The sequence below is a fragment of the Nicotiana tomentosiformis genome, chromosome 10 (genome assembly GCF_000390325.3).
Source record: "Nicotiana tomentosiformis chromosome 10, ASM39032v3, whole genome shotgun sequence".
Taxonomy (NCBI): domain Eukaryota; kingdom Viridiplantae; phylum Streptophyta; class Magnoliopsida; order Solanales; family Solanaceae; genus Nicotiana; species Nicotiana tomentosiformis.
Genome location: NC_090821.1, coordinates 73,974,721 through 73,989,771, shown reverse-complemented (window position 1 = coordinate 73,989,771; position 15,051 = coordinate 73,974,721). Strand labels below are relative to the sequence as shown.

The 15,051-nt window shown below is 34.4% G+C and overlaps 1 protein-coding gene across 2 annotated transcripts; it reads left to right on the top strand.

Annotated features, from left to right (window-relative positions):
* Positions 1-1,548: 1,548 nt before the first annotated feature.
* LOC104102155 (uncharacterized) lies at positions 1,549-4,390 on the top strand. 2 transcript variants are annotated; one of them, XM_009609798.4, is made up of 4 exons: positions 1,549-1,724; positions 2,715-2,926; positions 3,025-3,088; positions 3,605-4,390. In XM_009609798.4, exons 2-4 carry the CDS (start codon positions 2,760-2,762, stop codon positions 3,914-3,916), a joined length of 543 nt encoding a protein of 180 aa, XP_009608093.1. In that variant the 5' UTR covers positions 1,549-1,724; positions 2,715-2,759; the 3' UTR covers positions 3,917-4,390. The 2 variants fall into 2 exon arrangements, with proteins under 2 accessions (XP_009608093.1, XP_009608094.1); XM_009609799.4 differs by having other exon boundaries at positions 1,579-1,724; positions 2,712-2,926.
* Positions 4,391-15,051: the final 10,661 nt, after the last annotated feature.

The window sequence follows — 15,051 nt, the reverse complement described above, 5'->3', positions numbered from 1 at the left end:
TTTGGTAATCCAATTAGATGACATTCGATTATTTGATTATTCGATGTACCAATAAAACATTAACCTATGAGTAATGCCAATTGCAAATTGCCAATTTCTTATTTAGGTTTAAGGTTAATCACTAATTGAAGAGAATACAATGACATACTACCCATGGATATGATAGAATAATCAGATAGATGTAATTCCTCTATTTTTAATTAGAAGTTATGACTTGAATGAAAAAGTTCATCGAGAGTGGAGAAACCTTTAACGTCGAACTTTATATATACGTATGAAAAATAAGTATATATAAATAAAATTAAATATGCATCTAAGATACATTTTCTCATTTCAAAACTCATGACATTTAAATTCAAAACTCGCTAATACTACAAGAGTTATCTTAGTTCCCGTTTAGTGATAGATTTTGATATTTTTTTTCCAATCTTTTTTTTAAAAATATTGCTTGTTCATAGAATATGATCAGTTTTTGAATTTCTTTTTCAAGTTTTCAAAATCTAACTTGGGTAATTTTTGGGTGAAAATATTTTTTCCACTCATAATTATTTTTTTAAAATTCAAATAAAATATATTTCAAACACAACTTAAAATCTAAAAATTATTTTTCAACGCAACTTAAAAAATTATTTTTTAAAATTTAACCAAATCTATGTTCAGACCTTCAGAGTCTAGCTTAATATATGGTGCTTCTATTTAGCCGAAATATAAAGCCGCAGTCTCAATGCCGGTTTGCCAAGCCATAAAACGACGGCGTACCCAAACACGCCATGTGGCATCCTCTGACGGAGAGTACAAAGCTTATATACCCATTAGCGGTTAGAATTGAAGTTAGGACTAAAGATCGGTTAGCTAAAAGGTTGATAACTCAAAATATATTTAATTTTAAGTCGAAAGGAATAAATATAAAACGAAATTATGTTAGTTCGGAGTGGGTACGAAATACAATGAGATTTCTCAAGGCGCCGCCTGCATGACCCATTAAAATAATTAGTAAAGTTAAAAATCCATTTCCGAAAGAAGTAATAAAATATTTTTTTATTTACTTTAAAAAATAATATATATATATATATATATATATATATATATTATATTTTCTTCTAGCCATTGTATTTAGTTGGTGTTTGGACATAAGAATTATAAATTTTAAAAAAAATAATAATAACAAAATTTTAAGTGAAAATGATATTTGAACATTTTTTTTTTTTGTTTTGAAATTAACGTTTATTCATAAAATTTTTAATTTTTACTTAAAATTTTTTAAAAACTCTAAAAACTATTTTTAAAAAAAAATTCATTCAATTTATTATATTCAAAAATAATCCAAAATTATATTTATGTCAAACATAACTCAAAATTTCAAATATCTTTTTGGATAGAAATTTTGTTTTCCCCTATTTTGTAAGTTTAGAATTCTTATGTCCAAACGCGAATTTTTGCAGATCTTGCCTCCCCATACGCGAATTTTCTCTCTCATCTTTTTTGCCCTTTTTTGGTAAATATTTAAATACTTTAATAAATATGAAGTTAGGATATTTTTCTCTCTCATTTGATGTTTGTATAAAAAGTCAGAGAGTTCCTTCTTATTATCCTTCGTTACTCTCGTCTATTAAGACTGACCGTTTCTTCTTTCTCTTTCTCTCTGTTATTTCTTCTTCTTCTTCTTTGAATCCTCCTTTCAGAGGAACCCAAGTTTTTTCCACTTTTCTGTACAGCTCCCTCAGGTAAATTCCTCTCTCTCTCTCTCTCTGAGTGCTGAAATTGCAATTCTTCGAGCTGTTTTGAAATGATTTATTATACTTCATCAGAATATGATTAATTTCGCTATACTACCGCTTTTTAGTTTCGTTGTTTAGCTATTAGTTTTTGTTGTAATTTCTGAGCTGATTTTTCTCTCTCAATTTTTTAAATCTTATTTGAAGATTTTTATGAGTTCTTCTAATTATTTTTTGTTGAAGAAATTGCTTTTCACATGTTGATTTTGTTGAAGAAATTGATTTTCAATTTTTTTCCCCGAGCTTATGTTTGTATGTAAATAGAGCTTGAAATTGTTTTGTAAAATATGTGGAAAATCAAATAGTTTGAGCTGTTTTTCCGAAGTAAATCCGAATGAATTAGCTGTTAGAACATGAATTTTTGTCGCAATAATTTGTGGAAATTGCTTTCTAGTTTCTATGCCTGATTTGTCAAACTAGATTTTCGTCTGTTGCGCTTACCTTAATTTGTTGAAATCAAAGAGTAAGCGTAGATCTGTGAAGAACTAAGAAGATTCTGATTTTTTTCAGTGAATAGATGTCTAATTAATCCACTAAATTTTTGAATTCACAAACATGTTTATCAATTAATCACGTGTTTTAGAAGACCTTTGATTTTTGCTCTAAATACTGATTTTTCTGGCTGCTTCTTTATTGTCTCAACGAAAAGGTCAAAAATCCCTCGCCTGCGTATCTCCGCCTCACTATTCCTTTAGTCATTTGTCCAGATCTGTAAAAAAATTCTTCACATAGCTCGTATAATTTTTAAATTACCAGTATCTTAATTTCAATTAGCTAATTCAGAGTTCAGATCTATAAAATTTTTTATGAAGCTCATAAAAATCCTTTTTTTCCAAAGCAGGTTTTTTTCTCACAGTAATTTCCGTAAATCTCTGTTATTTTAGATCCATAAAATTTGTCTATGAGCTCTAACTTAAAATTCCCTTTTTTCTGTAGCAGGTGGTTTTTTGAATTTAGATCTAATTATTATCAAGCTAGAGAGAGATGAATCACTGCGCAATTCAACAAGGTGCTTTCGCCGCTTGTGAAGATATGTGGAGTTCAATTTCTGATAATAAAAAGGAAGCCGTTGTTTGCCCTAAGCCTCGGCGTCTCGGCCTTTTGAACGCTACTGTAAATGAACCTTTCAGACCTCTCAGATGGCATGTTAGGTAACATTTCCTTTGCTTTTAGTACTTAAAATGATTTTAAAAAGTCTTGTGTAGCTTTCTTTTTTAACTAAAAACTTTTTAATTTTTGGTTTCAACAGCCATCAGCAAGAGTTGTGTGATTCAAGAGCTGGAGCTGATCTATTGGATATCATCCTCGCAAAGGTGAGTTCGTTTAGTGCTTTTCAATTATTTGTGTAATAATAAAATATATAGAGTGGATCAAGATTTGAACTTTAAAGGTTCGTGACGTCACTATTGGGTCAAAATTTAATATTTCTACATAGTTAGTAGATTGGGTCAAAATTTAATATTTCTTCATAGTTAGTAATTTCTTATATGTAAAGACTTGGCAAAAGTTATTTGGTACGGTTTAACCCATAGCTTATACTGTTCATCTTTGTTGTTCATGTGGAGTCCATCTATTTGACAAAAGTGAAGTATCAAAATAAGGTTTTCTGGTAAAATGAATGAAGAACCTTTGTGGACATATTGAGAAGGGCTATTGTCCAAGTGTGGGCACCATGTAGTTGTCAGTGTAAGGTGTTAGGTTGGGAAGTTCATCTTATTGTATAATTGAGTGGCTTAGAATGAATTTACATGTCTTATTAATTGGATTAACTTCTATATCTAGTCATATGATGTATATGTGCTGATTATTGGTTTTGAATGTTGTTACAGGGTGGTGGTGCGGATCAATCATCTGCGCAGGTAGCCTCGTCGCCCCCATTTTTTTGTGGGTCACCGCCGAGCAGAGTATCTAACCCGTTAATTCAAGATGCAAGATTTGGGGATGAGAAGGTCATGACCCCAGTTTCACCGCGGGCAATTCCCATACCTTCCGGACTGGCTGCTTCGTCCCCATCTGCATCCGCCAGGAAACATGGCGGATGTGTGAGGGCGAATTTTGGCAACAATCCGGCTGTTAGAGTTGAGGGTTTCGATTGCCTCGACAGGGATCGCCGCAACTGTAGCATCCCTGCCCTGGCTTGATTGAACCCTTAAAAGTAAATATAGAGGTAATTTGAAGTTACACGAAGGAGAGTAATTCACTTTTGGTTTAGCAGCAGCAGGAGAAAAAGGTCCCTTTTGCCTAGTGTAAATATGTTTAAAAGGGTCTATATGTAGTGGTGTCTTGTTGTCTGTAAGTAAATGAGAGTGTTGTTATTAACCGAAGTAAATAATTATGAGAGAAAATTAGGAGTATTTAGGTGAGGGTGGGGGTCATGAGGGAAAAAGCCCTCTTGCAATGGGTGTAAAGTATGAGGTGTTAGACTTGTAGGAAATTTGTATTGGAATTTGTAACCATTTTGGGGTCGTTTTTGTGAAATGTCAATATGGGCGGCTTTGATGATGAAGAGATTTTGTTTTGAAAAAAATGAAAAACCTTTTAGTTGTTGAGTGGAGTCATCGTTGTAGTCAATTCACTTTTGTAAATATATGAAATATAAATATCGTTTACGGTTATGAATTATTATTATTTCTGTTTGCATCATTGCGTATGGTGATTCTTTTTACATCATTTTCCTTTCGTTAGTTGCATGTTGTGTGAAATGTGAATGATGATGCTTTGCTTGTTTGCTACGCGAAGGCTGGTTATTAATTGGTTGGAGAGGTAGTGTGGGACTTCTTTCTTTACATAAAAGATTGGAGAGAATTATTTTTAGTTTTATGACCTTATTTTTTCTTCATACATCAGATTTATTATTACATATAGGAAATTTATTTTTACACATAAGAGATCTAAAAAAATTAATTTTTAAAATTATAAAGGGGTATAATACACAAATAGCACGAAAAAAACTATACCATGAAAGGATTGATTCTTTTTGTTTTTTCCTTTTTCCGAATAGGCACTTGGTGTTGAATGTTGATATGTTAATTTAATAAAATTTATTCCAGTTTCAGATTTGATTCAATCCCGAAAGGTTTGTACTTGGACCATACTAAATAAGGATCATAAAATATCATGAATCCAGCTCCTACTCAAATTAGAAAAGAAAAAGGTACATATATTTTCACTAAATTATTGAGGGAACATAAGTAAAAGCGAAAAAAAAGCATAAAAGGTGAAATTCGTTGAGAATAAAAGGTGAAATTCTTCTTCTTAGTGAGCTGGTTATTGGGTAAAAATCCCCAAAAAGTAAATGTGGGGATAAAAACTTTGCTTTAAGCATTGATCCTTGCGATTACAGTTGGTGATTGAAACTTCCAAGATTAATATTATGCTTTTAAAAAAGGTGTAATTTTGTGGCATTGAAGTCAAAAGACAAAGCAGGTGTGTGTTTACATAGGAATTTCAAACAAAAGCAATAGAAAGTCAAATGGGATGGGGAGTTGGGTTTTGTGAAGTTGTGCGTTACAACTACTAATAATAAATCATCAAGTTGACCAGTTCCTCGAAAGACAAAAAAGAATTTTGGCGTCACAACATCAGGCAACAGCTGCACGTTTGAAAAAAGAAAAACTGAGTTAAGTGTATGATTGATTAGCAATTCTATTAAGGGAAAAAAATATGCTCAGAATGTAGTTCATACCAAATTGAGCTAATTTATTATGATTAAGTGATAAGTTGTAATGTGTATATATAAAGACAGTGTTGCGGATAAAGCATCATATATTCACATAAGGTTTGAATAAGAGACGCAATTCAAGGGATGTGATGACATGCGGATCCAAGATTTTAAGAGGATAAATACATTATTATGAAGAGATTAATCTATAATTTATATTTGACAGGTTTAACTTGAGGTTTTTATCATTAACTCATTATACTTTTGAAATTATAGATTCAAAATTATATTTTTTTCAAAATTAATTAGTAATTTTTACATATATATATATATATTTATACTCCTATTTGCGTAAATTATGCAACAAATTGCTACATATGACGTGTAAAGTCTTTTCTACAAACATGTTGATTTTGTTTCTTCTTCCCCTTAGTTTTTCAAATTCAACTTTGCTATTTATATTCCTGGATAAAGTTCTAAATTCTTTCTTCTTTTATTCTCTTTGTTGGAGTTACCCGCCAAAATCTTTTGATTGTTCTGATCATGCACTAGGTTTGATAGTGATTGTTTTGGACTGTCTCATGTGATGTATATACTAGAATTATTTAAAAATTAATGACTTAAATAATCATAGTTGTGTGAGGTAGAAATTAGCTACAACTAGCTTATTAGATTGTTACTTCATTGATTAATTTATAAACTTTTAAATTAGTTTCTTGCTTTTCAAGTGCATATAGCCAATTAGGACTCAGCATACCAAATACACGGAAATTTGAGTGAGATAAACGAAAAGCCAATACCAAAAATATAAGTCAAAGTTGGTCAACTTCTTTTTATCTCCACCACCCACATCTTTTTTATATTACTAGTTTTAATGTACGTGTGTATGTGTGCATCGCGTCAACCAATATAAAATTTATACAAATTATTGAAAAATAGCAATGGAGGTTAAACTAAGCGCATCATGTGTTTAAATGATGAAAATAAATACTACCCCTTCCGTTTCAAATTAGACGAGATACCTTCCTTTTTAGTATGTTCCAAAATAAATGACATATTTCTAAATTTGGAAATAATTCAACTTTAAACTCTTCATTTTACCCATTTTACCCTTAATGAGAAACTTTTATAACCACAAAAATATTATGGCCTCACAAAGCTTTTACCCCTTAAGCTTTTAAGACATTGACACAATATAGTTGAATTTAATATTTTCTAAATAAATTTAGTGCAATTAGTGATTCAGTTCTATAGTGTTTATAGTTATAAATATTTTATTATATAAGATGCAAATATGCTATGTTATTGTATCTCACCTAGCATCTTTTTATTACGTTCATATATCATTATACAAGATTCAAAGTTGATCAAAATTATAGTTAAGCTAAGTTGACTTCTTTTTGTGTAAAAAAGTTATCTAGATCCTTATTAATATAAGTCTAAAATTCATGTTTTGCACGTTCATCTAACACCAAATAAAAGTTAATACTATCCGAAACTCACTCCAAATAAATTCTGCCTATAACGACTTTGAAATTTCAAGAGTTCACCACGTTGAGGTCAATTTTGCAAAATCATAGGAAAAAAATTAAAACTTTATAGTTATTTGAAGAGTTTCAAATACATTGGTTTATCTTAAATTTGAAAAATTAACTGTAGTTACAATTTCACATTGTATGGTTGTAGCTTAATTTAATTTTTAAATTAATGTCATATTAGTTTAAACTTCTAGAAATTTAAACATAAGATTAAATCAAAACTCTTAAAAAGTTAACAGGAAAATAGTGAACAATATGCATTGATGATGGATGATCCATATTTTTAGGTAATCAATTACCAGTAATTTGTGAAAAAATAATAATACTATATACTTTAGAGGCTAAGAATTAAAAGAACTTTAATGGCCAAGTATTAAACTCCAAAAGGAAACTTATAAAATCTAGTCAAATAAGGAAAGATACTAAGGTAAATTTTAATTGAATTTGAAGTCCTAAATATTAGAATTTTCTTAAATTAAATTTTAATTGATTTTGAAGTCCTAAATATTCTAGTGTGAAATCAACTTTTAAAGGGTAAAAAAGATAATGACATTTCAATCGGGCCTTCGTACTTTTAATATGATATAGATTTAGTTCTATCTAAAATACATATCATTTAAAGTTTTGACAAATCTATCAGAAAAGTTATTTATAATGTTAATCATAAAAGTTATTTACTTAAATTATCTTTTATCTCCCCACAAACATTTGAGAAAATTACACAGATCATTTATTGAAGTAAGAACAAAATTTAAAAATAAAAATACTTAATGCCTTTTTTATTTCTTAAAGCAATATTTATTTAGGACCAAACTAGTTCTAAAACTAAACTTATTTTTAACTGAAGGAGTACATGCTACCCACCTTTTTTTTCCTTTGCAATGCATTTGTTTTAGTAACATAAAAATATATGAAGGTTAATGTTATAGAAGCTCAATTCTACCTCTCAACTACCATAACAATAAATTATCAAAATACAAAATGTTTATGCTATCAAAATGTTGTTGTGAACTAATAGTCCATTGGATTGCAGATACTATTATTAGTTGGATTATAAGTTGGATGAGCTATCTCTTCCACTTAATATGCAAGTCTTTAGTTTGAGCTATTTTGTTCGACCTATAAAAAGTGATATCAGAGAAAATAAATAAACACTTGCAACTAAATTCAAAGAGTGGATCGATAGAGTAGTAGGAGTGATACTAGACCCAACAATAATATTATTCGTGATTAATTAGGCCGAAAAAGGAAATAAAATGTAAGTTGTGACCAACCGGGCTAGAGAGTGTCATGAGTGATGGTCTGAATAAAAAAAAGTGATGCTAGTTGTAATCAACGAGATGGTTGAATCTCAAATGGGGAAAACTCTTTTGAATTGATTGTCCCTATTAATTGCAAATACTGTTAGTCATAGTTTATATGTTGTATGAACTCTTTTACCTAATAAACTAGTTTTTTTGGTTAAGTTCTATAAAAAAGCATGACAATCAAATAAGAGGGGGCAATACTTGTTGAACTTTATGTTCTTCCCATGAGGCAAGCGTGATATAAAAAAAAAAGCAAGAATAGCATTTGAAATGTCGTATTTGTGCAAATCACCCGATTTATGACTAGAGATGGCAATTTGAGCCCAAATTCATTTGATCCGCCCAATCCATCCAAGGTTGGGTTGGTGTCACGATCCCAAATTCCCTCCGTAGGAGGTCGTGATGGAACCTAGTCTCTAAGACTAGGTAAGCCTATCAATGCGGAACAATCATAAATATCTGAAATAAATAAACTACAATTTAAATAATTACAACTCTCAAAACCCGGTAGAAATAAGTCACAAGCTTCTAAAATTTTATTCCCAATGTTTCTATGTATCAAGGTCTAAAGAAAAATTAGGAAGCAACAGAAAATGATAGAAGGGGACTCCGGAGTCTGCGGACACTGGCAGATATACCTCGAAGTCTCTGTGCGCAGGTAACTCATTGACGTCTAGACTGGTAAGATGTACCTGGATCTGCACAAAAGGATGTGCAGAAGCGTAATATGAGTACACCACAGCGGTACCTAGTAAGTGCCAAGCCTAACCTCGGTAGAGTAGTGACGAGGTCAGGTCAGACCCTACTAGAGAATAGATAATGACATGAAAAAATATTTAAATAATTTAATAAGATAAAATGACTATGGAAATGAATCAAATAGTATGTCACATTTAATAATACAAAATAATTGCAAATAATATCTCGTGGAATCAAAACAGAATTCCTTTCAACTTTATGAAAATCACAACAATTAATCAAAGGCAACTATGGCCATAAATCAATATAAAAAAGGGCACTACCGAGGTACCACGCCGTAGTCCAAAAATATAAATAAATTCATAATATTTCATTTCCTTATCTCACCGCGGGGGCCTTCACAATTTATTTTAAAGAAAATAGTTTTCCCGAAATAGCATCCCGCGTTTTAGCCATCCTTTTCACACCGCATGACTTCTAGTAGTTCCCCTACTAGCCACGCGTATCAAGCCACCCTTATCTCACCGCATGTGTTTCAATACCCAAACCTTATACCACCGCATGCGTATCAATATCACAATATTTAATAATTTGCACCTCAAGTAAATATTTCAATTTGCCAAAATAAATGAACGATATTTTTCACAATAAATAGCTCACGGATCACGCCAACATAAATCATCAATAATATTTTTCCACAATAAAGAGTCCACGACTCCATCACAATGAGTACAAAAATCTTACAAAAATATTCAGGAATAAATAATTTAGCAAAATAATATTTTAAAATCATTAATACGTTGCTTCAATACCAAATTTAAAATGTAAAATACTTCATATTAATAAAATTTAATTTTAAAAAAATCAATTTCAAATAATGCACAGAATAAAAGAAACTAAATTTCAACCAAACAGGTAAAACAATTAGTAGGAAAAGGTCAAACAAATTTAAAGTATACAAATCAAATCAATGATGGAGAATATAACAAGATTTAATAAATTAATTAATATGCAACAGTGATCTTCACAATTTAAAAATATAATCCTTCACATTTAGTCCATGTACACATTCGTCATCTCGTGTACACGACTTTCATCACATTACAATTAATATCAATCCTATGAAAAATTTCCCCCACACAAGGTTAGACAAGTCACTTACCTCGACTTGCTCCAATTTAACCAAGTAGTATGCTTTTTCCTCGATTTTCCGATTCCGTTCGACTCGTATCTAGTTATAATTAATTCGATACAGTCAACAAAAATTATAGAATTAATTCTGTAAGAAAATACTATATTTTACAATAAAAAATCGAAATTAACTCAAAAATGACACGTGGGGCCCACGTCTTGGAACTCGACAAAAGTTTCAAAATCCGAAAGCCCATTCAACCACGAGTCTAACCATACCAATTTTATCAAAATCCGACCCCAACTCGATCCTCAAAACTTCAAATCTTATTTTCAAATCCCTAAGTTCCAACTCCCGATTTACACCTCAAAAACATGTAATCTAGTTAGATTATTTGATGATAATTCAATATTATGGGGTAGAAATCATCACAAGGGACTTACCTCAAGTTTTCCCGTGAAAACCTAGCTCAATATCGCCCAACCCGAACTTGAAATGCCCAAAAATGGCAAAAGCTCGGAACCCGTCTGTTTTTGTATTGTCCAGGGATTCTTGCATCTGCGTCAACTTGGCTGCAACTGCGCCAACCGCATGTGCGGAAAAAGTCTCGCATCTGCGCTTTTGCCCACATCTGCGTGCGTGTTTGCGCTCCTGCGCAGACCGCTTCTGCGCGCGTTCCTCCGCATCTGCGCTCACGCAGGTGCGGAATTTCCCTCGCACATGCGACCATTGCCCCATAGTCCATTTGCACATCTGCGCTTGCCAGGATCGCTTCTGCGAGCTCGCACCTGCGATAGAATTTTTGTAGGTGCGAATGTAGAGGGCAGAAACTTCAACTATTTCTTCTAAGTCCGAATTTGATCCGTTAACCATCCGAAACTCACCTGAGGCCCCCAGGACCTCAACCAAATGTACCAACAAGTCCTAAAACATCATACGAACTTAGTCGAGCCTTCAAATCACATCCAACAACCCTAAAACACGAATCACATATAGATTCAAGCCTAATGAACTTTAAATTTTCTGAATTCTACAAATGACTCCGGAACCTATCAAATCACGTCCGATTTACCTCGAATTTTGCGCACAAGTCATAAATAATATAACGGAGGTACTCAAATTTTCAGAATCGAATTTCGACCCCGATATCAAAAAGTCAACCCCTTGGTCAAACTTGCCAAAAATTTAACTTTCGGCATCTCAAGCCTAATTCCACTACAGAATTCCAAATAACATTCCGATCACGCTCCGAAGTCCAAAATTACCATACAGAGCTGTTGGAATTATCAAAATTCTATTTCGGGGTCATTTGCACATAATTCGACATCCGGTCACTATTTGAACCTAAGTTCCAATTCACGATACGGACCTACCACGACTATCAAAATACTGATCCGAGTTCGTTTGCTCAAAATGTTGACCAAAGTCAACTTAGTTGAGTTTTAAAGCTCTAATTCATATTTTAATCCATTTTCACATACAAACTTTAAAGAAAATTTTACGGATTGCGCACGTAAGCCGAGGAATGATAAATAGTATTTTTCGAGGTTTAAGAACACAAAATTAATTATTAAATTTAAAGATGACATTTTGGGTCATCACATTCTCCACCTCTAAAACAAACGTCTGTCCTCGAACGGAGTTAGAAAAAGTACTTGAGCTGGTGAATAAGTGTGGATAACGGCTGCGTATATCATGCTCAGTCTCCCAAGTCGCCTCCTCGACCGGATGACCCCTCCACTGAACCTTCATGGAAGCAATGCTCTTTGACCTCAGCTTTAGAACCTGCCTATCTAAAATAGCTACTGGTTTCTCAACATAAGATAGATCCTTGTCCAACTGAACCGAACTGAAGTCTAACACATGACACAGATCGTCGTGATATTTCCGAAGCATAGAAACATGGAATACCGGATGAACTGTAGAGAGACTAGGTGGTAGCGCAAGTGTGTAAGCCACCTCTCCAACTCTTTCAAGAATCTCAAAAGGCCCAATATACCTAGGGCTCAATTTGCTCTTCTTCCCGAACCTCATCACACCCTTCATAGGCGAAACCCGGAGCAATACCCGCTCACCAACCATCAATGAAATATCACGAACCTTACGATCCGCATAACTCTTCTGTCTAGATTGGGCTGTACAATGTCGATATTGTATCAACTTAACTTTTTCCAAGGCATCCTGAACCAAGTCTGTACCCAATAGTCTAGCCTCGCCCGTTTCGAACCAACCCACTAGAGACTGGCACCACCTACTATACAAGGCCTCATACGGAGCCATCTGAATGCTTGACTGGTAACTGTTGTTGTAAGAAAACTCCGCAAGTGGTAAGAACTGATCCCAAGCTCCCCCAAAATCTATCACACACACACGAAGCATATCCTCTAGTATTTGAATAGTGCGTTCGGACTGCCCGTATGTCTGAGGGTGAAATGATGTACTCAACTCTACCCGAGTACCCAACTCATCATGTACTGCCCTCCAAAATCGTGAGGTAAACTGTGTACGTTAGAGATGATAGGTATCGGTACATTGTGAAGTCTAACAATCTCGCGAATATATACATGAGCCAGCTGCTTTGAAGAGTAAGTAGTAATCATAGGAATGAAATGAGCTGATTTGGTCAGCCTATCCACAATCACCCAAACTGCATCAAACTTTCGCTGAGTCCGTGGGAGCCCAACAATGAAATCCATAGTGATCTGCTCCCATTTCCATTCTGGAATCTCTAACTTTTGACGTAATCCACCCGGTCGTTGATGCTTATATTTCAGCTGTTGACAATTTAGACACTGAGATACATACCCCACTATGTCTTTCTTCATCCGCCTCCACCAATAGTGTTGTCTCAAGTCTTGATACATCTTTGCAGCACCCGTATGAATGGAGTACCGCGAATTGTGAGCCTTCTGGAGAATCAACTCACGCAAACCGTCCACATTAGGCACACATAGCCTGCCCTGTATCCGTAATACATCGTCATCTCCAATAGTGACTTCCTTTGCATCACTATGCTGAACTGTATCCCAAAGCACAAGCAGATGTGGGTCATCATACTGACGTTCCCTGATACGATCATAAAGAGAAGACTGAGAAACACACAAGCCAAAACTCAACTAGGCTCGAAAACATCCAGTCTAACAAACTGGTTGGACAAGGCCTGAACATCCAAGGCTAAAGGACTCTCTGCTACCGGTAAATATGCTAAACTGCCCAAACTCTCCGCCTTACGACTCAAGGCATCAGCCACCACATTGGCCTTTCCGGGATGATAGAGAATGGTGATATCATAATCCTTAAGCAACTCCAATCATCTCCGCTGCCGCAAATTAAGATCCTTCTATTTAAACAGATGTTGTAGACTCCGGTGATCGGTGTAGATCTCACAATGGACACCGTACAAATAATGCCGCCAAATAATGTTGTTAACTCCAGGTCATGTACAAGATAATTCTTCTCGTGCACCTTTAACTGTCTGGATGCGTAGGCAATCACCCTACCATCTTGCATCAACACTGTGCTGAGACCAATACGCGACGCGTCACGATACACAATATACGATCTTGTACCTTTAGGTAATACCAATACTGGGGCTGTAGTCAAAGTTGTCTTGAGCTTTTGGAAGCTCACCTCATATTCCTCGGTCCACCTGAATGGATCACCCTTCTGGGTCAATTTGTTCATAGATGCAGCAATATAAGAGAAACCCTTTACAAATCGGCGATAATACCCAACCAAACCAAAGAAACTCCGGATTTTCGTAACTGATGACAGTTTGGACCAACTATGCACTGCTTCAATCTTCTTTGGATCTACCTCGATTCCCTCGCACGAAACTATATGACCCAAAAATCCCACTGAATCAAGCTAGAATTTACACTTTGAAAATTTTTCATATAACTTCCTTTCTCTCAAAATCTAAAGCACAATCCTCAGGTGTTGTTCATGATCTTCCCGACTCCGGGAATGCACCAGAATGTCGTCAATAAATACAATGACGAAGGAATCAAGATATGGATAAAATACACTATTCATTAAGTGCATAAATGTTGCTGGGGCATTGGTCAGCCCAAAAGACATCACAAGGAACTCGTAATGACCGTATCGAGTCCTGAAAGTAGTCTTTGGGATATCTGGCTCCCGAATCTTCAATTGAAGATAGCCTGAACGTAAGTCGATCTTAGAGAATACTCTGGCACCCTGAAGCTGATCAAATAAGTCATCAATATGTGGCAATAGATACATGTTCTTCACGGTAACCTTGTTCAGCTGGCGATGATCAATACACATCCGCATAGAACCATCCTTCTTCTTTACAAATAATACATGAGCACCCAAGGCGATACACTGGGATGAATGAACCCTTATCACACAACTCCTGTAACTGTTCTTTTAAATCTTTCAACTCTATTGGGTCCATACAGTATGGAGGAATAGAAATAGGCTGAGTGCCCGGTAACAAATCAATGCCAAAGTCAGCATCCTTGTCGGGTGGCATACCCGGAAGATCCGTCAGAAATACATTAGGAAAATCCCTTACTACAGGAACTGACTCTACAGTAGGAGTATCAATACTAACATATCTCACATAGGCTAGATACACATCACACCCCTTCTCAACCATTCATTGAGCTTTAAGAAATGAAACAACCCTGCTAGGAACATGATTCGAGGTACCTGTCCACTCTAGCCGCGGTAGACCTGGCATAGCCAACGTCACTGTCTTGGCGTAACAATCAAGAATAGCATGATAGGGCAACAACCAGTCCATGCCCAAAATAATATCGAAATCCACCATACTGAGCAATAATAAATCAGCTCTGGTCTGAAAACCACTGATAATAATTAAACACGACTGATACACACGGTCCACAATAATAGATTCACCTATGTGTGTAGATATATAAATAGAAGAACTCAAGGAATCACGTGATACGCC